Source organism: Daphnia pulicaria, chromosome 6 (genome assembly GCF_021234035.1).
Source record: "Daphnia pulicaria isolate SC F1-1A chromosome 6, SC_F0-13Bv2, whole genome shotgun sequence".
NCBI lineage: Eukaryota > Metazoa > Arthropoda > Branchiopoda > Diplostraca > Daphniidae > Daphnia > Daphnia pulicaria.
The window spans coordinates 10375907-10401474 of record NC_060918.1 but is presented as its reverse complement, the minus strand read 5'-3'; the positions used below and the strand labels follow the sequence as shown (position 1 = coordinate 10401474).

Here is a 25568-nt window from a genome sequence, read left to right as displayed (position 1 = left end):
CTGTTGAGGTAGGTCCTTATAGAGTATACAACAATACACACATCAAGGCCACCAAGTTTAAAGGAGGAACATTTTTAGCTATTTTAAATTTTCCTTATACGGACCATTTTATTAATCTAGAAATACTAACAAAGGCAAGACGCTCACCAGCAGCATAAAGGTAAATTGCCACCACCTGTTGATTAAAGTGGTACTAGAAGCAACAAAGTAAAAGGGCTTCCAACACACATACGGTCATATTCTAATGAGAAACTAAAGTGAAAAAGATTTGCGAGCGATTTTTATTCAATGAAACCAGATCAGCCAATGCAGGGAGCTGCAGGGGCTGCCCCAAGTTGGACAGATAACTATAAAATAGATAATTCAGGAACAACCGTTAAAACCAAGACATTATATGGGAAAAAATTATATAACTTGAACTCCCTCCCAAATCAAACGAAGATCAATTTGCTGATCCTTCGGCTGGTGGGATTGGAATAATCTCAATTCTTGGAGGAGCAGCAACGATGGGAGGATCGCATTCGGAGGACGTGATCTGACGAGTGGATGTCCAGGATTGGTCGTAAACGACTACAGTGCACGAAATGACGTTGGCGCTATCTGCATTTTCTTTCAATTCCACATGAAGTCGGTAATTCATACCGGACACGACCTGCTTTTCAGCCTTGACAACCTGAACCAAAACGAACGGAGACGCTTGGTTGGCATTCTGACTCAACGCGTGGGTGGCGAACTTGGCAATCTCCTGGACGTCTTCTTCGCTGGCAGATGCAGCGCTGTAACCGCCCAACAAAACTAATTGCGGTGGCGGAGCAAGCGGAGTGTTGCGGATGTCCAGGGCTGGATCGTCAACAGTGGCATCGTCGTCAGCAGCAGTGGATATCGGAGCATTGTCAGGTGTGCAAGGTAGGCCGAGGCAGAGGGCCGTATTGGGATTGCGCTTGAAATGCTCGCTGATGGCATTGTGCACTTCGTCGCCGTCCATAAACACACGATCAACCAAATAAACCACGCCGAAATCTTGCGAAAGCTGAATGGCTTCCGGCTGGATTTGCGCATCTTTAATTGTCTTGGCCCTGGTATCTAAAAATCACAAGACAATCAACAATGGAATAAGACGGATATAAGATGACAAAGGTCATATCAGCACTTACTGACAGCTGGACCGCATTTGGCGAGACAGGCTTCTTCCGTGTCGAAAAGGTTTTCCGTTCCCAGACATCCGCCGTAGACGTAGTTGACGCATTTGCCCGACTTGAACGTCCATGTTTGTTTGAGAGCATAACATTCGAATCCCTTGTTTTCGATCGGAGGCAAATCGCAGATTTCAATTCCGCTCTTGCCGCTGAGAACGACTTCCTGCGCGTCGGCCATGACGAGCTTGTCCAATTTGGCCAGATCGTCGGACGAAATGCTTTGGCGAGCGAAATGGCGAATCAGGACCTTGTTGCGGAGACTGGCGTCCACAAAGAGCGGGTCCACCGTGTCCTGGGGCGTTTGCATCGTGAAGGCAAACGACGTCGGGGCGAAGAAAGTGTAGCTCAACTTTGTCCCATCTATTTCAACATTCAAAATAGATTAGACGAACCGAAATCAGTTAAATTAATTTACAAAATTTATTTACCTGGGCTGACGAGTGGCAACTCTTTTACCAGGTCGTCGCGGGATTCTTTCAGGTAACTGGTGACTCTCCACATCTCATCGCGTCCGTCGATAGCCTTCAGAATTTCGGCGACAATGTCCGTTTCAGTCGTCGGCTTCGAAGACACCAGAGCCAAAAGGAGGGCCATGAACAAGCCAATGAAAGTCGACATGTTGAAAGTTGTTTTTTTTTCCAGGGTTTTTTTGGCAGCAACTTGTTGGCAACAGCAGCCAGCAGCGGAGTCAACTGGCGACTGAGGATGAACAAGAACAAGTCGCTCCAACTTATATATGCAGTGAGATAGTTTAAACGAAATCGTGCCCGTCTGATTGCAGATGCATAAAAACCAGGTTGTTGTTGACAGACTGTTCAGGTTTTTACAGGGTGAAACGATGGGAATGTTTTTTTGTTTTTTGCTTTTTTTGTTTTTTTTTTTTACAGCGGGAATTGAAGAGGTGGAGGTCAGTTAACATTATGCGGGCATTGTATTTGGTTCGTTCACTACAATTTTCTTGAAACGCTGTGATTATTATGTGGAGGAAAAAAAAAGAGAATAGTTCTCATCCCATTATAAACAAGACACGATGGTAGGGTAAGGGAGTCCACTGGCCGCGTAAATTATTGTTAAACGAGAAAAAGGATATAATAAGAGCTGGAAGAAGACGAGTCATCAATTCATCAACCTGCACTTTAACTGAAGGGCAACCGAAGGGCGAACTTCGTCACAAAGTCGTAAAGATGATGATGGCCGTGGCCCGTTGTTAAGACTTCACGTCAGGCGTCAGGTGTTAAATATAATCGTCATCCGGTTACCATATAAAATGGCTAGTCAAGCGTGCAATCTGATCCTTTCTTTTTCTTTTTCTCGAATTTTGTTTTTGCTATTTTAATATTGCAACAGGCGATGAACGATCATGAAACTTATAAGAACACGAAGGACGTATACCGCTTGTACACATCCTGGTGCTGTCGACGGAGGTTCAAGGATAATAGCCGCCCGCCTCCTTTTCATAAAACTGCGTGAAGAATTTCGTGATTACGCTGCGTGCGGCTAGTGTCTTCTTGAAAGAAAAAATAAAATAAAAATTACGGCACTAATAAATTGAAATGCGAGCCCGCATGTCTTGGAAATATTCTAATTTCTTTATTGTATCATCACAATTATTTCAGGAATGAAGCGGATCAAATAAGACGGCGGCTGAACACAATGGCGTGTGTGACGTCAGAAAGGAAGTAAAGGGCAAATTAATCTGCTTATAGACCTGCCGCCGCCGCAGCATCAGCCGTCCTTTATTTCTTTGTAACATGTAAGCACCTCAAATCCATTCTTCACACAGTCCTTCAGCAGCAGCAGTCGGTGAATGCTGCGCACTTATTCAACGCGTACGCACCGCTTTCAATAAATGCGATCAAGGAAATCCAGCCGAGAGCCGACACACGGGTGCTATAGCAGCGTCGAAGAAAAGCGTATCACTCGATTGCACTGCCACTTCCGCCTCTTGACACTGTGAAAAAGAGCCTTGCCTGTGAGTTGTCTCTTGTGTGAAGGCACAATTGCACGGGCTGCGTGAGTTGGACGTGCTGATAAGAATAAGACGTGACAAAATAAACTTGGCTCCAGCTTAACAATCCAATAAAATGTACAAATCTCTCTCGAGTATTGATTTCCCCTTCGACTGCTGCGCTTCTCCGATTTTTAGATATTAAAAAGAGACTACGGGACACCAAATACTCAAAAAAACTACGTACGTTTCTTTATTATTAGTCAAATTTGAAAATTGAAATCGAAGGGAGGGACGACGACAAAAACCAAATTTTTGTTCATTTTGTCGTTGTGGCAGACTTATAGTTTGGACCCATAGTACTCGGTACTATAATAGCTCTGATTGTGGGTGGGGTAAGGTTATTATTTCGCAGAAATGTCCTTTTGTGTAGAATTCCCTTATTCAAATTCAGGATATGGAAAATGGTAAAAATGACAAGGACATTTTGTTTCATCGTTTGTCACGTCCCAAATATCCAAAGGGTGGCAACTTAGTATTGCTTGTTTGCTCAGTTTTTTTCTCAGATTTGCTTCCTTAGGCCTTTTTTTAGGGGAAGTACGATGTAGAAAAATAAGGCTACCCTTCCCTTAATGTGATGAAAGGAAAAGGCTGCGGAAATTTTCCAAGAATTTAGTTGCCATACTCCTTGAAAATAGCAAAAGGTATTAATTAGTTAAATTATGCAAACGCAGAGCAGAATTATTTATTTTTAATGTTGTTTCGTTTCTTTCAAATTGCCAGTAGTGTTGAGTCGATTGTAATTTGTATTTTATTCACTTTCATCAACAACGGGATATCCGTGTGTCGCATTATCAAGTGTATTTTGGAAAAAAAGGGCAATTTGCTCCATTGTTGCGAATGTGATGGGGAGCAATGGACTGAAGCGACAGAGAGGAAACAATAAAAACGTGAACAATACAGTACGACGGAGTGCTGGAGTACGTAACGTATACGTAATGAGAAATCTGATTGCTCATTGCCTAGGGAGGAATACGGGGGCATCGGGAGGTGGAGGCACGCCAAAAAGGCCGAAACCGGAATTGGGATTTTTCACGGAATGGGCTCTGATGGCCTCGCCGACTTCCTCGCCGGTCATAAACACTCGATCGACAAAATAGACGGTGCCCAAATTATTGGACAGTTGAATGGCTCCCGGCTGAATTTCCGCATTGTTGATCCGATTGGTTTTCGTGTCTGCAATTGATTTTTCAAAAAATAGTGTCAGTTACTTCCAATGATTTTGGACATATCTCTTCTCAGAAAAGTAGCCATTGTGTAATTGTTTCTTTTACCAGCAGTGCGGGTGAGGGCAGCTTCTTTGGCATCGGCCATGACGAGTTTGTCCAATTTAGACAAATCGTCGGACGAGACACGTTGCCGTGCAAAGTGGCGAGTCAGGACCTTGTTGCGGAGACTTTCGTCCACGACGAGCGGATCGACCGCGTCTAGTGGCATTTGCATCGTGAAGGCAAACGACGTCGGTGCAAAGAAAGTGTAACTCAATTTGCGGCCTAGATGCAACACGATATAAAGTCAATTCATTTTGTAATTCACTACAATCAAAAATGATTTCAGCAGCAACAGCTAAGCAACAGTTAAACAAGGTTAAACAGGACTTGAGCTCAAATGCGAATCTATTTTTACCTGAACTTTCCAGAGGCAATTCTTTGGCCAATGCGTCACGAGACATTTCCAAGTACCTGGCGACGCTATCCATTTCATTTCGGCCTTTGATAGACGCAAGAATGACGGAGACGAGGTCCGCTCCAGTTTGAGTTGACGTCGTCGCCGAGGAGACGGTAACGGCTAATAGAGAGGCCACCAACAGGCAAGACATTGATCTGATCATGGCTGTGGCTGTGCTCAACTAAATTTTGAACCGACAACAGTGGCCAGCAGTAGACTGGAGACTGGGATAACTGGAAATGGGTATCCGTCCTTTTATATCGCGTACGTATAGTAGTGTTTACTGCGTGATCCGAATATGTTCGTATATGGCATCGCTATATAAAAGAAATACCCTAGCAACTAAAAAAGAAAAAAACCCGGAGAGAAAGTTTGGCAAGGGCGACTAAAGGGCGCGATGAAGAGTATAATAAAGAGGCTATGTTCACTTTTGTGAAGATGGCGTAGTAATTAATAAAAAAACACTTTGTCATCGCTTCTCAAGGTTGTCTTTGCATCTGCCAAACGTTTTCCTATAAAAGGAAAAGCTCTGAATTGAAAATGTTATGAATTGAATTTATTTTAATTTGGAATTGCATTACCACTGTTCCGCCTTATAACAAATGGAAAATTTGCATAGGAGAAAAGGCTCAAAATCAATAAATGAAAAAGGAAGAAACTAACAAACCCTTTCTAAAAGGGGGTTGCGATGTTGTTCGTTCGTAGTTGTTCCCACTCGCCCGAATGTGGTTTCATTTACTTTAGCAACTATACAAGTTGAAGAGAAAACGACAACACAATTAAATAAGAAGCTATGAACCGCTTGACGGGGATTTTGGGCTAAAAGAGAAGGGTAATAAACAATTGCACGCTCAACATATAAACTTAACGGAACTAACCTGGTTTTCTTTTATTTCGATGCGTTACTTAATATCATCCCTCCAAGTTAAGATTATCAAGGCGATGAATTTGATGATTATTTTTAGCTAATTTGCATATTTTTCATTCGCATGCAAGATGATGCAAGAATTCAAGTGTATTCGAGCGTGGCCCCTAGACCGTATTACATTATTAAGAAGTATTTGCAGTGCCATCAATCAGTTAGTACCGAACACTATGGCTCACGGGGGGGATCAGGATTCAGGAGGTGGAGGCACGCCAAAAAGGCCGAAACCGGTATTGGGATTTTTCGCGTTATACGCGTAGATGGCATCCCACTTTTCATCATTGGTCATAAACACTCCATCGACAACATGGACGATGCCCAAATTATTCGCCAATTGAATGGCACCCGGCAGAATTTCCTCATTGTTGATCCGATTGATTTTCGTGTCTGCAATTCATTTAAAAATAGTCTCAGTTATTTCAGATGATCTTAACATCCATTTAGTTATCTTTGTGATGATTGAAAAGAGCCATATTGCATACGGTAGTTTCTTTTACCAGCAGTGCGGGAGAGGGTGGCTTCTTTGGAATCAGCCATGACGAGTTTGTCCAATTTGGACAAATCGTCGGACGAGACACGTTGGCGTGCGAAATGTCGAAGCAGGATTTTGTTACGGAAGGCGCCGTCAGCGGTAAACGGATCCGCCGTGTCTTGCACCATTCGTCTGAAGAGAGAAAAATCGGTCGGTGCAAAGAATGTGTAACTCAACTTGTGGCCTGTATGTGCAACACGATAAAGTCAATTGATGTCATTCGCTGCAGTCAAATATTCAATTCAGTATAGTAATCGGTACTTGAGCTCAAATGCACATTTTTTTTGACCTGAACTTTCCAGAGGCAATTCTTTCGTCAATGCGTCACGAGACATTTCCAAGTATTCGGTGATGATACTAACTTCAGATCGGCCTTCGAGAGACGCAATAATTACGGAGACGAGATCTTCTGTTTTGGCTGTTGTCGACACGGAGGAGACGGTAACGAACAGAAGAGAGGCTACCAACAGGCAAGACATTGATGCGAAAATGTTTCCGATCATGGCTGTGGCTGTGCTCAATTAGATTTGAACCAACAGTGGCCAGCAGTAGACCAGAGACTGTGATAACTGAAAATAAGTCTCCGTCCTTTTATATTGCGTATAGTGTGTAGTGTCACCACGCAATCCGAATAAGTACATACATGGCAGGGGTAGTTTAAAGGAATACCTCCAGCAACTAAAAAAGCAAATACGGCGAAAAGGATTTGGCAAGGGCGACTTAAAGGGCGATGAAGAATAAGAGCGATGTATATTTTATTAGGATGATGGCGTAGTAATCAATTAAAGAGAAAATGGTTTAGAATCAATAAATGAAAAAGGAAGGAACTAAATAACCTTCCAAAATGCGGGGTTGTGAACTTGTGATGCTGTTCGTTCGTAGTTGTTCATTTACACCTGCATGTTCAAGAGAAGACTACAAAAATCAAGAAAGAAGCTGTTGACCCGCTTAACGGGGATTTTGGGCTAAAAGAGAAGGGCTATAAAACAATTGCATGTTACACGTATAAAGCTAATGGATTTCCTGGTTTTCTGTTGTTATTCCGATGCGTTACTTATCATCCAGTTATCAACCCCCGATCGAGTTTTAGACAAGTTTAGAATATCAAGGCAATGAAATGAATTATATGAATGTTTCAAGATCATTTGCATTTAATTAAGACATTTGCATACAAGATTTCAAGTGTATTCGAGCGCGGACCCAGAACCGGATTACATTATTATTATAAATATTTACAGTGCCATCAATCAGCTAGTACCTAACATAGAAATCAAAGACCTCGGATTCGTAAGGGTCGGGTTCGACTCCGCACTCATGTTTCATACAATGGCTGACCCAGCTCTCCCAACCGTGTCCGAATCTCCAGTCCAGTTTGCATTGCTTTACGCAACTTTCCATATGTACAGCCTCAAGTTCTGCGAACACGTCAAGAAAAAAAGAGAATAAATTTCTAAAGTATTTGAATATTGAAATAAAAACCTACCATCCGGCTTGTAGATGGGAATCGATCCAGACGCTTGAGCCGGTTTGTCGCTACTAGGCACATTTTTCAGGGATACACCTTTTCCGGTGTCAGCCGGAGTTGGTTTAGATGACGCCATAGCCCAAAAAGTGGCTGCCATCAACACACAATTGACGATAGTGTTATGCTTCATGCTAGTAATACTCTCGTTGTCGACACTTGAGTTTCCCGCATACAACAGTCGATTGATGACTAAAAGAAAATGCGAAGAAGACCTTTGATTTATACAAGAAAAACAACTTGCAACCCAGACGAGTGCATCGGTTGATATGACGAACCGGGAGGAATTGCTTGAATCAAAACTAAACAAGAGAAAAACAAATACCGTAGCCTATAAAAGGTGCGGATTGTGTATGCAGCTGTGCTGGTTCAGCAGCAGTAAATTCCATTTTCAGGTTACGTGTACTTTAAATTCAAAATCCCGAGCAACTAAGTATAAGAAAAACTGGTAAAGAAGAAAGAAAAAAAAAGGGATGCACCGTAATGACGAGATAGCAACTGATGGGAATTGAGTCCCGAGAGATGAGCGATAAAACTGGTCGTCTCTTTTGTTTTTTGTTGCCCTGATGAAATGTCGACATATTTGGGTTTTTGACCCTTTGACTGTGCGCGCTCGGTTAACGAAGTCACGGTTGCTCTTCATAGAATGCTCTATTTTCTCTACCGTTACACACCAAGAATATAATGGAAGAATACGCAATAACAATATACTAATAAGAGCTCATCAAATAATTTAATGAAGGGATAATGTTCCAAACGGTTCCAAATGCTATGAAATATTTTCAATTGATATCAGTCAGGGGATGTGAATGGTTAAGGGGTACATTGGAATGAGGTAATCTGACGAGTCGCCGTCCACACTTGGTCGAAGACAGTCACTTGACAGTCGATGAAATGATTTTCTTCGCTTTCCAATTGTCCATTGAATTTTAATTGGAGTCGATAATTGACGCCGGCAACAATTTGCTTTTCAGCCTTGACGACGCCGATCAAGACGAGCGGCGATGCCTTGTTGACACTCAACGCATTCGTGGCGAATCTAGCCATCTCGAGGACGTCGGCGTCGTTGATTGAGACGCTGGTGAAACCGCCCAAGATCGGGATGGACGGTGACGGAGCGGGTGGTGGCGCAATAACGGTAGCACCACCTATGGAAGAGCAGGGCCGGCCGAGACACAGAGCAGTGTTAGGATTGTTCTGGAAATGGGCGCTGATGGCGTTGCTCACTTCATCTCCGGTCATGAAAACTCGTTCGACTAGGTAGACGTTGCCCAAATTTTGCAACAACACGATGGCTCCTTGTTGGATTTCCGCGTTGTCGATTGAAATCTTCCCGTCTAAGGAATGGACAACCAAAATAAAATAGTCGAATAAAATTTAAAAGACATATGATTTGCATACCAGCTGTTCGAGTTATAACGGCCTCTCTGGAGTCGGCCATGACGAGCTTGTCCAATTTGGCCAGATCGTCGGACGAGATGCTTTGGCGAGCGAAATGGCGAATCAGGACCTTGTTGCGGAGACTGGCGTCCACGAAGAGCGGGTCCACCGTGTCCTGGGGCGTTTGCATCGTGAAGGCAAACGACGTCGGGGCGAAAAAAGTGTAGCTCAACTTTGTCCCATCTATTTCAACATTCAAAATAGATTAGACTAGAACTAATGAATATCATATTAGAATTTGTTAATTTTTACCTGAACTAAGGAGGGGCAGCTGTTTCGCCAGGTCGTCACGTGAGGCGTTCAGGTAACCTGCGACTCTCTGCATATCTTGGCGTCCATCGATGGCCCGCAGAATTTCGGCGACCACGTCCGTCCCGACTTCCACTGTCGGCTTCGACGACACCACAGCCAAAAATGCGACCATCCACATAACATAGATGACGTACATAACATAAACGACGACGTTCATTTGCTTCATGTTTGAACCCAAACTTCTAGCGACCATCAAAGACTGGCGACTGGGGAATAATTTGGAGGCAACTAGCGTTGGTTATCCTGTGGGTTGGTTATATACCGGTAGCGGGTAGCTGCATTGGAAATTCCAGTACGGTTTCCTGCCAGGTGAAACGAGCCATTAGTTGGTGAATGGTGGCGCTATGGATTGCTGTGATTCGCTCGCGCCACCGCCTTGATTAGACTAGAGAGACCCTCACATGTCATTGCATTAAGCAATTAGTCTAGAGACCCTCAGACGTCATTGTATAAGGAAATTAATGCAAGAACTCGTTAGAAAACTTGTGCGATCGCTGTAGTAGAAAGGAAAGTGAAACACACAAGGGCAACGTATCGGATCAAAAGCGAAGAATGAGACCACTATACATAAGTAATGACGTTTTTGTGAGTTGTAAAAAAAAAAAAAACAAACAAACACGACAAACTTTTTTATTACGAGTTTCAAAGTAGTTTAGTAGATCAAGACTACTTTCGGCTGCACAAAAAAAAATAACTCGTTTTCAGCGAAGAAAGTAGTTTCCACCTACCGGAAACTACGAATCACTGATACAGCACGACTGACTGGCCAGCGGATGTTGCACGATTTAAGGAAGTCTCGACTAGTTGGGACAACTTCTAAGGGGATTTCCACACTAATTACTGTACACAATTGAAAACTGCTGCACAATTAAAACATCCATATTAGCTGGTGATGTGAACCATTCATCCAGATTATTAGATTACACATTCGATGACATTTTAATAAGCATCTGTAGTGTAGTGGTTATCACGATTGCCTCACACGCAATAGGTCCTCAGTTCGAACCTGGGCAGTTGCAAAATTAATTTTATATCGAAAATACTTCTTTAAAGACATGAGAATAATTCCCAGGAAACTATTAGAAAGTACTTGAACAATCTACACAACTTTGACTAGAGAAATCCTGAATTAGGAAAAAATGAACCAGGTGCGCACCAGTTGCATCTACTAAGGGCTGTCAACGTGTTTTCTATGACACCAAAACGAAAAAACAGAAAAAACACGCGCACGAAATAAATGTTCACTTTATATTCAGTCTGGTTTCCTTGAATCCGAGAAAAAATTTCATCGATACAACAAGTCTTACTTGCGATAATCAACTGAACGCAATAGAGAATGCCGCCCATCATGATCTCGCGCTGTTGAGAGTTTCCAACAACAACTTTCCATTTCCATATGCTAATGGCCTTTTATGGAAACTCTTTGAATGCAACCTGGAACAAAAAAAACAACATCCAAAATCCAGTTCTATTTCCCCCAAATTATTCTTTCCTGTTTTTCGTTTTCCCAAGGTCCCATCGGGTTGAACGCCGAATTTTCAACGGGTGCAGCAGCTACTCCACCATTCAGCAGATGACATGAAAACGAATCAATTTTGCAGATAATATATTTTTCATAATACAAAATGTAATAGGGTACAGTACTGAAATGCACAAAAAGAAAATGGTTGAGGATGCGTCTCGGCACACGGCAATAGTTATAGTATATACGCTGATTAGATTACATATACAATTATAGATACGTGGTGATGGGTATATAAAACGGTAAAAAAAAGAGGTGCCTATATACTATTATTATATATGTATATACGGTTTGTGTGTAATAAAATAAAAGGGAAAATAGTTGGAGGATATTATAGAAAACATTAGTATGAACTGCTCAAAATAGAATAGAATAAACACCAGTGGCTACTTGCACGAAATCGCCAGGTAGATGCAAAAAAAAAAAAAGGCAAATTGAACGATCGTCGCGTACGCCCATCAATCCCAACATTTCTCATTTGTACATAAAAAATTAGCGCTTCTTTTTGTTTTCTTTTGTTTTGGGCACTTTTGAATTTAAAAAATTAAAAGGAAAAAAACTTGGTCGTTTCGATGGGGACGACGACTGGCAAAAATTGCAAATCAAAATGGCACTTGTATAGTGTGGTGGAGGGTATCAAATAATTACGTCATCATCGATTATTATTGTAGCCTGTCTTCTCATTCGCGAATGACGAGTTTGCCCGCCGTCGACTCGGTGGTCGTCAACTCAGCCAGCAGGTCGACAACCAGCGTCTGACTTTCTTCTGCTGCGTTATTGTGAGTCATCGCCGAAGAAGAGGAAGAAGAAGAAGAAGAAGAAGAAGGTGGTGCGCCATCTGTTCCGCTCAAACCGAACGAAGGGATGCGGTCGGCGTTCTTGGTCAGCACCTGACTGATTCGCTCCTGACTTGCAAAGAGGACCCGGTCGATCACGAACACCGTCCCCAAATTGTAAATGAAAATGTCGGCCTCTTCGATAATGGCGTCGTTGATTTTCGTCACATCTGAATTGGCATCGTTAAAAAACCGTCAATTTAATCAAAATGCATCAGGAAAATTCAACTAGAATTGATCGTACTTGCAACGCGGGAGATGGTGGCCGTCTTGTTGCCGGCCATGGTGATGACGGCCCCGTCGACTAGGTCTCGATCGTGATACAACCGACGTCGCACGAAATGGTTGAGGAAGACGTCGCGCCGGAATTCGTCGTCAATGACGAACGGATCGGCCGTGTCCTGCGGCCACAAATTGAAAAAGGCCGAGTCTTTGGGGACGAAAAAGGTGTAGGTGATCATCTTCCAGTCGTCGTGACTGGGCAGGTCGTCCCTCAGCTGCGGCTGCGTCTGGTTGATGTAATCCAGAGCCAGACTGAAGGAAGGATGGCTGCTTCCGCTTCCGCTTCCGGAGACGATGCTGGGCGACTGCTGGCGAGTGCTGAGCTCCCGGTAGGTGTGCGAGAGGAACTGGGACGAGTACCAGGGTGATGTGACGAGCGGGGCCGATTCGACGTCGCGATGGCGGGCGTTCAACTCCCTGACGACCGTCGAGTTGACAAAGAGCAAATCGCCGACGAATTGAATGTTGCCCATGGAGACGGGCGTGTCGCCGTCAAAGACTTCCAGATCGTTGACTATCAATTTGCCTGTCGCAGTTTCGAAAATGTTTTTTGAATGAAATTGAATGCGCGCCAAAAATGGGAAAATGAATTTTCGTTTTCAAATTATTGATTACCGATGGGCGAGAAAGAGAAAGTGAGCGTCTTGCCGCCGAGAGTCGTCAACTCGTCCCCGTCTTTGATTTCCTTTTGCTTGACTCGCCCTCGAACGAAATGATTCATCATCGTCTCTTTGACGAAGGATTCCACGTCGAACGGATTGAATCCCCAATCGATCGGGTACCACTGGGCGAACGAGTCGTCCATCGGGATAAACGCCGTGTACTCTTCATCTGCATAACCACCGTAGAATGAATGATTTACTGTAGTTGGATAAGATATAATGGCGATGAAAGTATTATGTAATACCGTCCAAGAAGGAACTGGAAATGTTGACTTGTTCCAGGTAGCGCAAGAAATCGGAAGTGCCGCTGCGGAGAAAGTTGAGCACTTCCACCAGCTCCTCGTAAAACGGCCGACTGACGTTGGTCGGGATCAACTTTTGGCGATCGATCAGGACCGATCCAACTGGTTCGTGTTTCACCGTTTCTCCCTCGTGTCCACCGCTGAAATTCAATGCACGAAATTTAATTAATCGTTTATTTTCCTCGACGATCAGGTATGTGATGTTGATCGTATACCTTTCGTCGTCGTGAGCGGTGCCCAATTCGATCATGGGAAAGTGATCGCTGCCGTCGGAGGCGGTCACCATGGGGATGGCGCTAAACAGCTGAGACTCGGATCCTTCCACATCGCCGTGATACTCGTCCATGAACAGGTAATCCTCCAAGACGATGATGACTCCGTTGGGTGGCACTCGCACCTCTTTGCCAACAATCCTGATGCCATTGACGACCGCTGTCCCGTCTGATTCGCCCAAACAATTTTTGAAATGTTTAATTTACAATGACGTCATAGTGGGCAGTGGTGATGTGAAATTTACCTTTTCTGGTTTTGAAATGAAGTTGCCTGCCGCCCAAGGTGGTGACAGTCAGTGTTTTCTTGTTGTTGAGGCTGTTGTCTTTGTACCAGGGCGGGCTGAGTGAGGAGGACAGGTCGGATGAGATGTTGACGGCCCGTCCCAGGACGATGTGATTGAGCAGCAACTGGCGGACTCGATCCTTGTCGTCCGCAGTGGGTGACGGCCTCATGGGGGCGCTATTGCTGGGCGCCAGGATGGTGAACTCCTTGTCTGCGTTACATTCGGGTACAAATGAAATTGATTTTGATTATAAATCTATAGACCTGTTTTTGCCAAATGAGTCTTTCCAACAGAAATGAAATTGATTATGGTAAAGATGCGCCGATTTCTCCCGCGTGGCCTCGCCAAATTTAGCTGAGCCAGAGTGACTGGCCCTTTCAATATATTGGCAAATGTCAATGCCATCACACGGCGCATGTGGCTGCTGTTGCTGCTGCCCATCTGCCCACTTGCTGAGCTTGGGTGATGTGTGCCCTTGCGGCCTTTGCCTCATTCGCTTTCGTTGCCTTTCCCAGCCACTTGTCTCTCTCTCTCTCTTTTACCTTCCATTCCAGAGACATCATTATCCGCAGCCCATCTTTCTCTTTTTCTGTTGTTGTTCCATTCTCTTCTTCTTCTTCTTCTTTTTGAAATTTCGAAAATGAGAGAGAAATGCGAGAAACCCAAAAAGTTGTGACGTCACCCCGTCCCTTTTTTCCCCGATCCCCGCCAGTGATGATTGCCATGAGTTGTTGATTTATTTTTATATTGCTATAGGGGCTATAAAGGGAAACGTGAGTTGTTGTTGTTGTTGCTGTCGTCGCCTTGGGTGACGTGAATCAACTGCACTACAAAAAGAAGAAGAAGAAGAAGAAATGGGACTCGAACTGACCTGAGGTGAAGACGTCGTCGTCGAGGAAGACGAACCACAAGGAGAAGAATCCATCGACGGATAGTTGTTCCGTCAAATCGCCCGGAATGAAGGCCGTGTTGGGGAATTCGATGCCTCCATCGTCGGCTGGCTTCTGCCGGCTCTGGCTGCCCATCAACGACGACGCGTCGTCGGCCAACAACTGGTCGGCCAGCAGGAGCGACGATGCGGATGAACTCGTTCCTTCGACTTTGGTGGTGACTTCCACCAGGGCCGACTCGGACGTCCACTGGTCGACGGGCAGGGCGTGGGCGGCGCCAAATACAAAAATCAGCAACAGGTGGACGAGTGCCGTCGACATGTCGTCAACGTGCCGGGGTACGATCGCACCCGTTTTGTTTTTGTTTCTAAACTTGACGGAATTTCTTTCGGCTTTCACTTGTTTCGCCCAGCTTCCAACGTCTCTCTCTCTGACAGTTGTGCTACTGTTGTTGTTGTTGTTGTCACACCGTTTTTTTTTGCGATTGGGCGCCAATGGATTCACTTTCCACCACGCGCTCGGCTGTCCGTCTGCTGGGCGTTGAATGAATCAAGAAGAAAGACGGGAAATGGGTTTTTTGGGTTGAAAAATGAAAATAATCGACACACACACACACACAACGACGAAAAAGAACGTGAGAGAGAGAGAGAGCCGAGAGAGATAAAATGAAAAGAGATGCAATGGGAGAGAGAGAGAACAAAATTAAGGTAAAAAAAAAAAGAGAGAGGGATTTTGTGTGTGTGTGTTGTTGTCGGTTGCTGCTGCTGTACGTGTACAGGAGAGAGAGAGAGAGAGAGAGAGAGAGCCTGAGCAGTTTGACTGTGACTGCGTTGACCAGATGTGGGACGGACCCGCTTTTATACTCCAGTCTCCATCACATGGTGGACCAAAAGGTGGTGGTGGTGGTGCTGCTCTCCGTCGCCTCCCATCCAGCCGCCCTCCCATTTCTTTGGTCCCATCCAGCGGCAGTAGAGACTCTCGGGTGCATTATATATCTCTCTCTCTCTTCCATCAACAACAACAAATAACGACATACAAGTTGCTGCTTCCTCCCACCCCACCCTCAACTCTTTTCTCCTTATTGCAGCACATATCGAGTGCTGTTGTGGATCCATCGGTGGTGGGACTATCATGTAAATGCCATGGGAGAATGAGAGAGAGAACATAGAGGCATCGCGCCAGGGCCATGCAGCAGGGAATCAAGGAGACATTAGACGAATCGAATCAAGAAGAGGTCACCCTCATCTTTTTTTGGTTTTTGTTTTGGGTTGTTTTGCACTAGCTCAACACGGCCAGCAGCAGTGCAGAGAGATACAGGTGTTTTTTTTGTTTTTGTTTTTTTGGGTGGGAATAAGAGTGAGAGAAATAGAAATATAACCCTGAAGGAGAGATAATAAGCTATTATTGCTAGACCCCCTTTTTCTTTCTTTCTTATACTCCTCAAGGTAAATTGCATCCCGGTACACAACATATGCAGCAACAGCAGTCAGCTAGCTCAGCTATCACCATGAGGGTGAAAGAAAAGAATCTCAGCAAAGAATCGAAATGAATAATGAATCTCTCCGCTTTTTGTGCTGGGCTCGATTGATTGATTGACTGATTCAAACGGCAAATGGTTATATAAAAGATCGATGGACCGGTTAAATCAATTGGTCAGTTCTCTTCTTTTGGGGGTCGAGTTGGAAAAAAAGAAAAGAAAAACAGCCACGTCCGTGACAGTCGGACGTGGTGTGAAGCAAATTGAGTTTCTCGGAAAAATGTGTCCAAACAACAGTATATAAATGTATACATATATACGTGTAGATGAATGAATGAATGAATGATTTTTGATTGATTTGAAAGAAAGAAAAGAAAAAAAAAAATGAGTTTCGCCATATTTTTGGTTGGGCGATACCCCGACGACCGGTTTGGCGTGAATATAAATAAATATCGCCGTCTCTCTTTTTCTTTTCAATTTGACTCATGCGCGCTGCGGAGAACTCTTTCTCTTTTAATGATACCAATCTCCAAATGATTCATTGGAAACTTGCGAGAAAATTATTATTATTTGCGTTTTTTTTTTACAAGGATAGAAGTTGACACCACCACCGGCACCGGATATGGAACAACAACGTCGTCATACCTGCCGCGCGCTGCTCATCTTCCAAATGGATTTTTCACGAATAAAAAGTAGCAAGGAAGCAACCTTGTAATAGATTCTCAATGTCGAATGCTGTTGTTGTTGTTATTGCAGAGCCCATCGGAATAATTCACGTACGAACGTCGACCGGAGAGGACAAAGTGTAAAATGTGATGTAATGCGTCGTGTAAGACCCCCAAGTATACCAGCAGACAAACATATTGGCAATCAAAGATTCATTTTGTATCTAGAAAATGTTGGGGCATATGTTTTCCAGGTCGAATTGAATTCAGAAAATTACCCGATGACTGTTGAGAAATTTACGAACCAAGGCACAGCAGCCGTGAGAGGTGAATCGGCCTCGACCCAGACCCAACAGAATTATACACCCCGCCAGATCACAAAATATAGTTGACGTCATCATCGTCTTTCATGGAATTTCCAAAACGAAGGTACGGAATTTTTTTTTTATTAGTTTTTTTTCAAATTAATTGCGTTTCAATTCGATTCTGCTTATGTAATTATCCGCACAATTGATCCATTTCATGCAGCCGCTTTTACGAGCAGTATAACAGTGTATATCCATCAATGGGTAATTCGAACGGAAGGCGATTAACGGTTTAATTTATACGAGAAACCGCCCTCGCAAGATGGTAATTCCGACTATGACGAGAAATGGGACAGGTCCAAATGTGGAGCAATTACGCAAAACAGATAGCAATTCTATCATCCGTATTGTGACGCGATATGTAATATGCAGCCGCCGTTGGTTTTTTGACCGGAATCAAGTCTTTCTGGTTTATTGGAGTTTTGTATTCGTTTTGTCTGTTGGGGAAAAAAACGAGCGGCGCATAAGTTCGACCGACCACCAGAAGCCAAATAAACGGACCCCAAAAGCCAAATAGCCCGAAAAAGGTAATTCTTTTTCAAACACGGGAATATATAAGGAGAGAGGGAGGAGGAGGGCATTTCACTTTCACTTTCTCCCGACAAGCGACCGATCGACGACGGACTCTTATAGCACACACACAACATGTGATAGGACACGACGGCGGCTAGGCTGCCTTTCCTCTCTCTCTCTCCTTTTGATTTTTATTTTATTTTTCCATTTGGCCCCACGGGGCACAGCCGAAAAATAGACGGGCCAATGTCCAGTCTCTTCGTCTCCTGTTAATAAACCAAGCAACTATAACACTACCACTGCGCTAGCAATGTGCTCTCCCCCTCCAGACTAGTAGACTCCTGACACACACTCGAAATGCGCCGTCTAATCTGGGATCTATCATCCTCTTATACGTAGATATGCCTCCCACTTTCGTCTGCGGCCCAGTCTACTGTTCCACACAGCCCCTGCTGAGCCCAGCAGTCACTGTGCATCAGTTTCCACTCTCCTGCTTCCTCTTCCTTGCCCACTTAATACTGGTGGCATTAGATAGTGAGAGACGATGATCCACATTTCCATGCTGCCGAGATAGTAATAGGTTATGAATGAACCAGACAACCAGTCGCTGCGTCTCGTCTCTGGTCGTCAATTTGAATTTCCAAAATTATGTTTCCTGTCTGCAGGACTGCAGCAGAAATAGGGACAGTCAGATCTATACGCTAGGCGGAGAACTGATCGTTCACGTAAATGTATTCGAACGGCGTTCATCAGATAAATGTCAAACTGGTCTATTCGTGTTAACTGTAACAATGAATCAACAGTCGGTCGACTGCTTCATCAACTCGATCAAGTCGGCTGCACGCAGTTTGGGGCTTATTCCGCGCGATGGATACACGTAGACGGTGTCTACCTATATACCAACACCATTTCAGCGCATTTCAAGCGAATTGATTCGAGTTGTCAGCTCTCCTGATTTCCAACGTAACCGGCTCCTGTTTTCTCACAACTCTCAAGTCCATTCTGCTGTGGGAATATTCATTTTTCCTGGTAGCATGGAAGCGAGAGAGAAGTGTTAGATATATCTTCTCTTAGATTATCTCGAGCGAAACATCGCGCGTCGTCTATAGAGAGCTACCGAAAAAGAGCCCGCGAAATTCGAATTCATTAGCGACGCGCGGATGATTGAAAGGGAAAAGTTGACGGCGGCGTTTTAATCAGAGAGCCGAGGCTGTATGTATGAGAAGAAGAAAAAAACGAAAACGCCATACAACTTTAACTATTTAGTTTCTCTCTAGACCGCCGTTTGAGTTGACTTGGCGATCTGGGATTTATTTAGTGAGAGTGAGAGTGAATTTGGTTCTTTTTTCTGCTTCTGTGGAAATAAGAGACTTGAAAGAAAAAGGAGAAGGGGAAGACGGCGGCTGTTATACGCTGCCTGCCCGTGTGTCTGCTGTGTCTGCTGCCTACATCTCACCTGTAATAGTCGCATGCCCAGTTCGGGCAGCAGCACAAATCGCGACCCATTCAACGCGCTCTCTAACTTCTTCTACACACACACACACACACATGGAGCTCGCCACTATACTTGTGTGCATAGTATATATATTCTTGTCACCGCGAATGTGTGTCAAGGAGACGACGGCCCGCGCCAGCACCACCCAACCCACCTGTAATATCCACCTTATAACCTAAACGTTGGATAGTATAGTACTACTATTATATACACCACCCAAAAAAAAAGCCTCAAATAAAACAAAAGACACAACTAGATTTCTTTTTACCGGCTTCATTTCACTGTCATTTTCTATTTGGACTCGTGTAATTTGTCGTTTCACTTTTATCGGGGGTGACGTCATTACACACAACAACACTCGGACGAAATTTTAGTTTTGGGTCGGGCAAGTGCAGAGGCGCCTTCTGGGTTACCAGGGCGCGTGAGTGGATGTCATAAAATTCCGGATAAAGAAAAATGGCAATCAAATTGATTCCGTTTTTGCACAATCTGTCTACAGCAATTTCGATTTCGCGAGTGGTCTACTTATTATATGAAAGTGATTGTTTGCGTTGATTGTTTTTGCGCTTTGATTGCCGGCGTGACATTGACACCAACAACAATTCGGATAGATTTGTGGGTGTATAGACATTTCTGTACGATCATCAATGACCAGTGATGGTAAAGAGCTATATTTAATAGTCTAAAAGTTTCACTGGCGTTGTTTGCCCTTGGCCGTGCCAGGTATTTTCAAACAGCGGGATATGATTGACCGTCAGCTCGTGACCTAAATGCTGTTATGCCAAAACATGTCGCTACTATCCCACAACTTGAGTATTACGGACATGTGGTTTTCCCGGGCTGTGGCAACCATTTCATCATCCTATCCATTTTTTGAATTGCGCGCCTATCGGTTAGTTAATAAAAAGAAAAGGCAAATCAATGCCATCATCCTTGAGAAGAAGAAGTTTCATCACTCACACATGTCCGGGTTCGTTGGTGATACACGTCCTAATGATTATATTCTCCCACGGTCATAATAATTCGCCGGCTGAGCGACAATGATTACATCGCATACGCCGGAATGAATCGATTCGGACGGAGAATCGACCGAGTCATAATAAATAAATCAAACAATGCGGAACTGAGCAGTGTCAGTGCTGGATGAGAGTCAGTCCCCACATGATGCAGGATATACGTAAATACACACAATGACTGAAGGTCCAGCGATAATAATAATAATAATAACGTACAGCAGACGAAGAGAGAGAGAGAGAGAGAGAATCACATCCTGCTTCGCAAACAACAGGAATCGATGCTGTCAACATAATAATCAATCGAATGGATTCGCCGAGGCAACCAGGATCCTCTTTCCTCCTCCTCCTCCCATGCGCCTGTGTTTACTTCTATCCATCCATCCATCCACAATAGGATGCTGTGTGTATCATTATGAATTTTATGTAGGGAGACTGGAGAGTCACAGTAGATGGTATTGTGATGGAGGAATACAATATAAATGGCGCTCTCCATATTCTTCTGTGATTCTTTGCTGGTGCAGTCAAGGATGCGTGAGATATCTCCATTACGGCCATTAGTCTCTGCTGGATGTCTGCCTGTTCATCCATCGACCGGCCATCCAGCACAGGGGGAGAACGGGGATTCAATTTGGTGGGAAATAAACTCGTAGGCTCAGATGGTTGGAGACGTGAGAAGAGAAACGGCCAGTCAAAAAGGATAGAAAAATCAGCGGGGGAGAAGAACGCGGACGTGCGCGGATGGCCGTGTGGATGAGAGAGAAATAGAAAATGTGGCGATACGTTCGTGCCGACCAATTTGCGATTAGATAAAAAAAAGAAAAAAAAAAGAAACATCAAGCGAGCGGCCGTGATGATTATTCACGTCATCTCGTCACGAAGGTCCCGGCCAACGAATGGGCGATCTTTTCTTCCATCGCCTCGATCGTCCCATCACTGGAATGGCAAAAGTGCAACAACAAAAGGAAAAATAACAACACATACTACAACAGAGTGTGCTGGCGACGGAGTAGTCATAGGAGAGGAATGTCGGTATGAAAAGTGGCTGGAATGCGATGAGATATGCCAAAGCCGCAAACGCCAACCGGACAGAGAAATGCTGTACAAAGTTTCATTCTCCCCGCATCGTGATGCGAGCGTCATCGATAAAAAACACCCGCGCCGCTTGGCTTAGCATCAAACTATCAAACCTCATCCTCATCCTCATCGCGCTGATGTTGGGCTGATGCATTCGTGCGAGCTGTTATTCGTGTTCCCCACATCATCAGCTTCAGCTATTTGTTGATGCCGGCTGATTGATTGGTTTCATTCCTTTTTTGGCGAGGTGTTGTTTGCTAGATGATGATTATTTCGCAGCCGCACTGCCGTGGCGCATAACGGTCAGGTGAGACAGCCGAAGACGGTCGGACTGGCGACGCTATGTATAACCCATAAGACACTATAGGCGATTTACATTGGAAAGGGGGGGGGGGGGAGAGCTATTGATGGATAGACAACACAAGCGCGCTGACATGTGTGTAGCATCCATCCATCTATCCCAGGCAGGCAGCATATTGCAGTGTATAATCTTCCATTGATCCAAGGCATTGACAGGAACGCAGCATGAGCGGAATTAAAGCAAGAGAGAAGATTAGGCCGGACAGGCTGGCGCCTTCCTTTGTGTGATGAGACGTCTCAATAGATGAAGCATTTCATCGTCGTCGTCGTCAGAGGGTTGTTGTTCAATCAAGAGTTGTACAGCATACCTGTCTCTATTGGGGAATTGCTTTTGAATAATGGATATACAACTGCCTATTTTTAGAAATGGATTCACTATACGGACCTGTGTTGTGCTGTTGAACTTGACTTATTCAAGACATATTTCAGCCGCATTGAATGTAACCTTCGTCGAATAGAATGCCTATATATCTGATGATGTGCCTATGTATGTATAGTAGGTCTATATTTCGTGTGATGGAATGGAACACGAATGTTATTATTCCAGATGCTGGGGTACGCATTGGATTACTTTTCTACGTATTTATAGTTATGACGCATATAACCAGACACTTATTAAATGTTGAAGTAGATATAGATTCACCTCCTAATGACCTAATCCTTATGGTGACGCGCAGAGTACGAGAGTATTACTACGGAATATCCGGAAGTTTCGAGAGTATATACGGTCCCATTTCTCTTTGTACCTTTAGAGTCCCCACATAAAAAGGAATCCCCCAAGCAAAAGAGTAGATAGGCAGAAAGAGGAGCTCCCAAAAGTGTAATGCGAGACTTAAGCCTATACCCGCGAGGGTATAATAATGAGGAGGCATTGAACAGGCCCATAACAAATCAGAATCGAAGGAGCATGAACTTGAAATCATTAATTACATATACCTAATTACGTCGAGTTGCATCATGTGTTGGAAAGAGGTTCGGATGACTCATTAGTCATCTAATCCCTATGCACTACTACGACGTAGGCTATATATTTACTGTTTAGTATTTATGTGAGGACGTTTTCATTCCCTCATTCCAAAAGGCTCCTGGAGTCAGAGTCTTATTGTCGAGGTTTCGATCAAGATACTATCTACGGTTTTCGTGCTAATTTTTACTTTTATTTTGTCAGTGGACATAGAAATAATACCGATCCGATCAGCGGGCTTTAATAACCGCTTTTATCGTTTTTGAGCGTTTTTGAGCCGTTTAGATTTTGGGGGTCGATTTTAAATAATTTCTATCGATATCTTAAGATGGCTAATTAAAATTAGTGTCGTCTGCTTAGTTTTGTTTACCAGTTTGGCAGTTTCTCTAGTTTCAAACAAAAGTGTGATCGTCAAGTGTCAACTCTGGTTGCGTCTCTTTTTATGGATAATTTGCTTAATTAAATGCTGTTCAGCAGGTAAATAAAACTAAGAATACAAATGGAATGAGTATGTGAGCTTAAATGGAAGAGTTAAATGTGTTCAAAATTTGTGAAATATTAGTTCTTAACTTTAGCATCCATCATGTAAGTCCCCTGTTGATGCATGGAAGTTTGTTTGCACTATGTAACCTTCTTCTTTGTGCAGGTATTAAGGCCACGCCGGCCATCATAACCACAAGATATTCCAGTTTTACCTGTGCTTGTATTCACCTCTGTCATCAGCAATCATCTCAGCATCATCGATTGGGTAAGGTTTTTTTGTTCCTTTTATTCCTGTGACCTGCTAGATATTTTAATTATGCATGCTTTGTACACATGCAGTGTATTATAGTATGGTACTGTCTCATTTTCAACTTGTTTCTGTAAATATTTTTCGTAATCCATTTTTAATTTTTAATTTAGATAAACAGCATCTCTTTTGATTGGATAAACTACCGATGGCGCTGTCGGTCGAGTTAGGGATCTTTTCTTCTCCTTTCTTTAAATTCCCTGTGTACATCACCCCATATGTGTGTGGGTTTATTCACGAGGACGCGGGATGCCCTTTTTTCCATCCCGCCTGGTCGATTCAACTATTCTGCGGATGGAGCTCTTGTGGATGCCTGGCCGTATTTCCCAGGCTTAAAGGTAAGAAACATTCATCTCTATTCTTCCTATGACTATCTGGTGATGTTGATTCTAAATCATTACATAGTATGGCGCGGTACAGAGTACGATTACTCCTGAGCTAGGCGGTTGACTGAAACTGTTTTCTTTTGGCGTTTTTGTTTACTCAGTATGGGTTCATTGAATAACTTATGAAAGTGGGAAACTTAAAATTTTAAATTTTAAAAATAACTTATTTGTAGAACTACTGCAGATCAGGCCCAGTTTTGTACCTCACAGCTTTGCCTGTTTGTAAATAATCAAATTCAAGCATATTAAAAAAAAAAAAAAAAAAAAAAAAACACTTATTCAAGCAAAGTGCAACTGGAAAATGTTATGACCAAGCAGGACCTGCCGCCATACCGGCACCTCCTCGTTAAAGTTTGAATATGATTGTCTTAAAATTGAAGGATAGAGTAGACCTCGTCCCCAACGAAAATGCAAAGTCCCTCTCGCGGGTCTTGTTATTTTTCGGGAAGGTGAGCGATCGCCTGGGTCAGGTGATTGACCAGCAGCGCCTGTAATACTAGTTATAGATACAATCCATAGTAGATAGGAACGAATAAGAAGAAGAATGAAGAGGCCGTTGAAATCAAATCCATCATTTACTTTTGTATCGTGACAGCTCGCAGCCAAACCAAAATCTGACCTGACAAGACGACCGGCCATCTTCCTCCTATTTCTCGGTAACTTTTGACAGGCAGTTGGGCTCTGCTGTTAGTCCTCCTGTCCCAAACAAAACGTTGGGCTTCCACTACATAAAAGATGAACAAAAAGCCAAGGCCGGTCGGGCGTCCCGTAATATGCGTACCAAGTGTAGAAGAATCTTCCCGTTGTCTTGTCTCGTTTCATCACGGACTGGCGCGTACGCCGGGACATTGGGGCGTCGCGGCGCCAATAGTCCGTCACTCCCGAAGGCGTCCCAGAAGAACCCTTTGAGCACCGAGCCAACAATTAGGGGGGAAAAAATGTTTTTCTGTAGATGAATCAATGGAGCAACCAACGCCAACTAAGAAACGAAGAAACGAAGAAACAAAAGAAGAAGAGAGATGCAATCAAAAATCAATATACCTACAGACTTTTGGGAGCTGCAGGATTTGCGAGCTAGACAAGAGAGAAATGATACGCCAGCAGCCCAGATGGGAAATGAAATGGGGGGGGGGGGAACAATCAGCACCCTCCTTATTATTTCCCTCCTTCTTTCGTTGCACCCTCTTGAATCTCTCTCGCTATAATAATTCTCTTCATTTTTTTTGTTTTGTTTTACGAATAAAGAGAAGAAATTCTATCGATCAAAACCTTTGCTTTCATGGCTACAATAATGGTATAGCCAGCCAGACGGACTGACAGAGTCGTTTATATGGTTTACAGTCTACATGCATCAGACACTATCAAATAAGTTTATGTATATCAAAACAACAGTACAGATTCACGTAAGAAGAAGAAGTGGGGGGGTAATAAATGACCACGGGAAACGATTGCGCAGCAGGTGCATCAGAAGGGCCCGCTGCTTTCGTCTCTATATAAGAGAAAAGATATAGGAGGCAATCATTAAAAGAATGTCTTCGACTTTCTTCGCTACTGGGCTGTGCGCTGAACTTAACTGCTGGCACGTGCCATTGATTTAGACAGGCGGATCAGACATTCGCAGAGCGAAAATTAGCATCAGCTTTATTTCACTGTAGAGCGTGAGCGTCATTTTGCACTGCCGAGGGAATTAATCATCATTCTCCTCCCATTATTATAATCGTTGGTTGTTGGGAGTGAGACTGGCTATGAGTATTGGACTCAATTTTCTCCCAAAATTCTCCACCGGTTTCTTCCACTGAAAAAGCTCAAG

General features: G+C 43.7%; 5 protein-coding genes, 1 long non-coding RNA gene and 1 other non-coding gene across 9 annotated transcripts; 2 read left to right on the top strand and 5 right to left on the bottom strand.

Annotated features, from left to right (window-relative positions):
- Positions 1-263: 263 nt before the first annotated feature.
- Positions 264-10919, bottom strand: LOC124343257. Of its 3 annotated transcripts, XM_046796523.1 has the most exons (4): positions 10332-10879; positions 9544-9905; positions 1155-1556; positions 264-1083 (listed from the first exon to the last, which is right to left on the bottom strand). In XM_046796523.1, the coding sequence occupies exons 2-4, from the start codon at positions 9794-9796 to the stop codon at positions 443-445; spliced, it is 1296 nt and encodes a 431-aa protein (XP_046652479.1). In that variant the 5' UTR covers positions 9797-9905; positions 10332-10879; the 3' UTR covers positions 264-442. The 3 variants fall into 3 exon arrangements, with proteins under 3 accessions (XP_046652479.1, XP_046652480.1, XP_046652481.1); XM_046796524.1 differs by lacking the exons at positions 9544-9905; positions 10332-10879 and adding an exon at positions 1625-1906; XM_046796525.1 differs by lacking the exons at positions 264-1083; positions 1155-1556 and adding exons at positions 8566-9188; positions 9253-9474 and having other exon boundaries at positions 9544-10919.
- On the bottom strand, positions 3983-5118 carry LOC124343336. Its single transcript, XM_046796652.1, has 3 exons — positions 4831-5118; positions 4479-4697; positions 3983-4380 (listed from the first exon to the last, which is right to left on the bottom strand). The coding sequence occupies exons 1-3, from the start codon at positions 5033-5035 to the stop codon at positions 4160-4162; spliced, it is 645 nt and encodes a 214-aa protein (XP_046652608.1). The 5' UTR covers positions 5036-5118; the 3' UTR covers positions 3983-4159.
- Positions 5870-6876, bottom strand: LOC124343338. Its single transcript, XM_046796655.1, has 3 exons — positions 6619-6876; positions 6295-6513; positions 5870-6184 (listed from the first exon to the last, which is right to left on the bottom strand). Exons 1-3 carry the CDS (start codon positions 6830-6832, stop codon positions 5985-5987), a joined length of 633 nt encoding a protein of 210 aa, XP_046652611.1. The 5' UTR covers positions 6833-6876; the 3' UTR covers positions 5870-5984.
- LOC124343371 lies at positions 7499-8131 on the bottom strand. The gene is made up of 2 exons (XM_046796707.1): positions 7813-8131; positions 7499-7744 (listed from the first exon to the last, which is right to left on the bottom strand). Exons 1-2 carry the CDS (start codon positions 7982-7984, stop codon positions 7581-7583), a joined length of 336 nt encoding a protein of 111 aa, XP_046652663.1. The 5' UTR covers positions 7985-8131; the 3' UTR covers positions 7499-7580.
- Trnav-cac lies at positions 10550-10622 on the top strand. Its single transcript has one exon. It is a non-coding gene; the product is annotated as a tRNA-Val (tRNA).
- Positions 10920-11192: 273 nt separating the features above from the next.
- Positions 11193-15336, bottom strand: LOC124343179. The gene is made up of 7 exons (XM_046796396.1): positions 14635-15336; positions 13725-13973; positions 13423-13648; positions 13151-13347; positions 12859-13074; positions 12206-12769; positions 11193-12131 (listed from the first exon to the last, which is right to left on the bottom strand). The coding sequence occupies exons 1-7, from the start codon at positions 14972-14974 to the stop codon at positions 11806-11808; spliced, it is 2118 nt and encodes a 705-aa protein (XP_046652352.1). The 5' UTR covers positions 14975-15336; the 3' UTR covers positions 11193-11805.
- A 7627-nt stretch (positions 15337-22963) lies between these two features.
- Positions 22964-25020, top strand: LOC124343414. The gene is made up of 4 exons (XR_006919249.1): positions 22964-23059; positions 23229-23330; positions 23486-23710; positions 24354-25020. It is a non-coding gene; the product is annotated as an uncharacterized LOC124343414 (long non-coding RNA).
- The last annotated feature ends 548 nt before the right edge of the window (positions 25021-25568 follow it).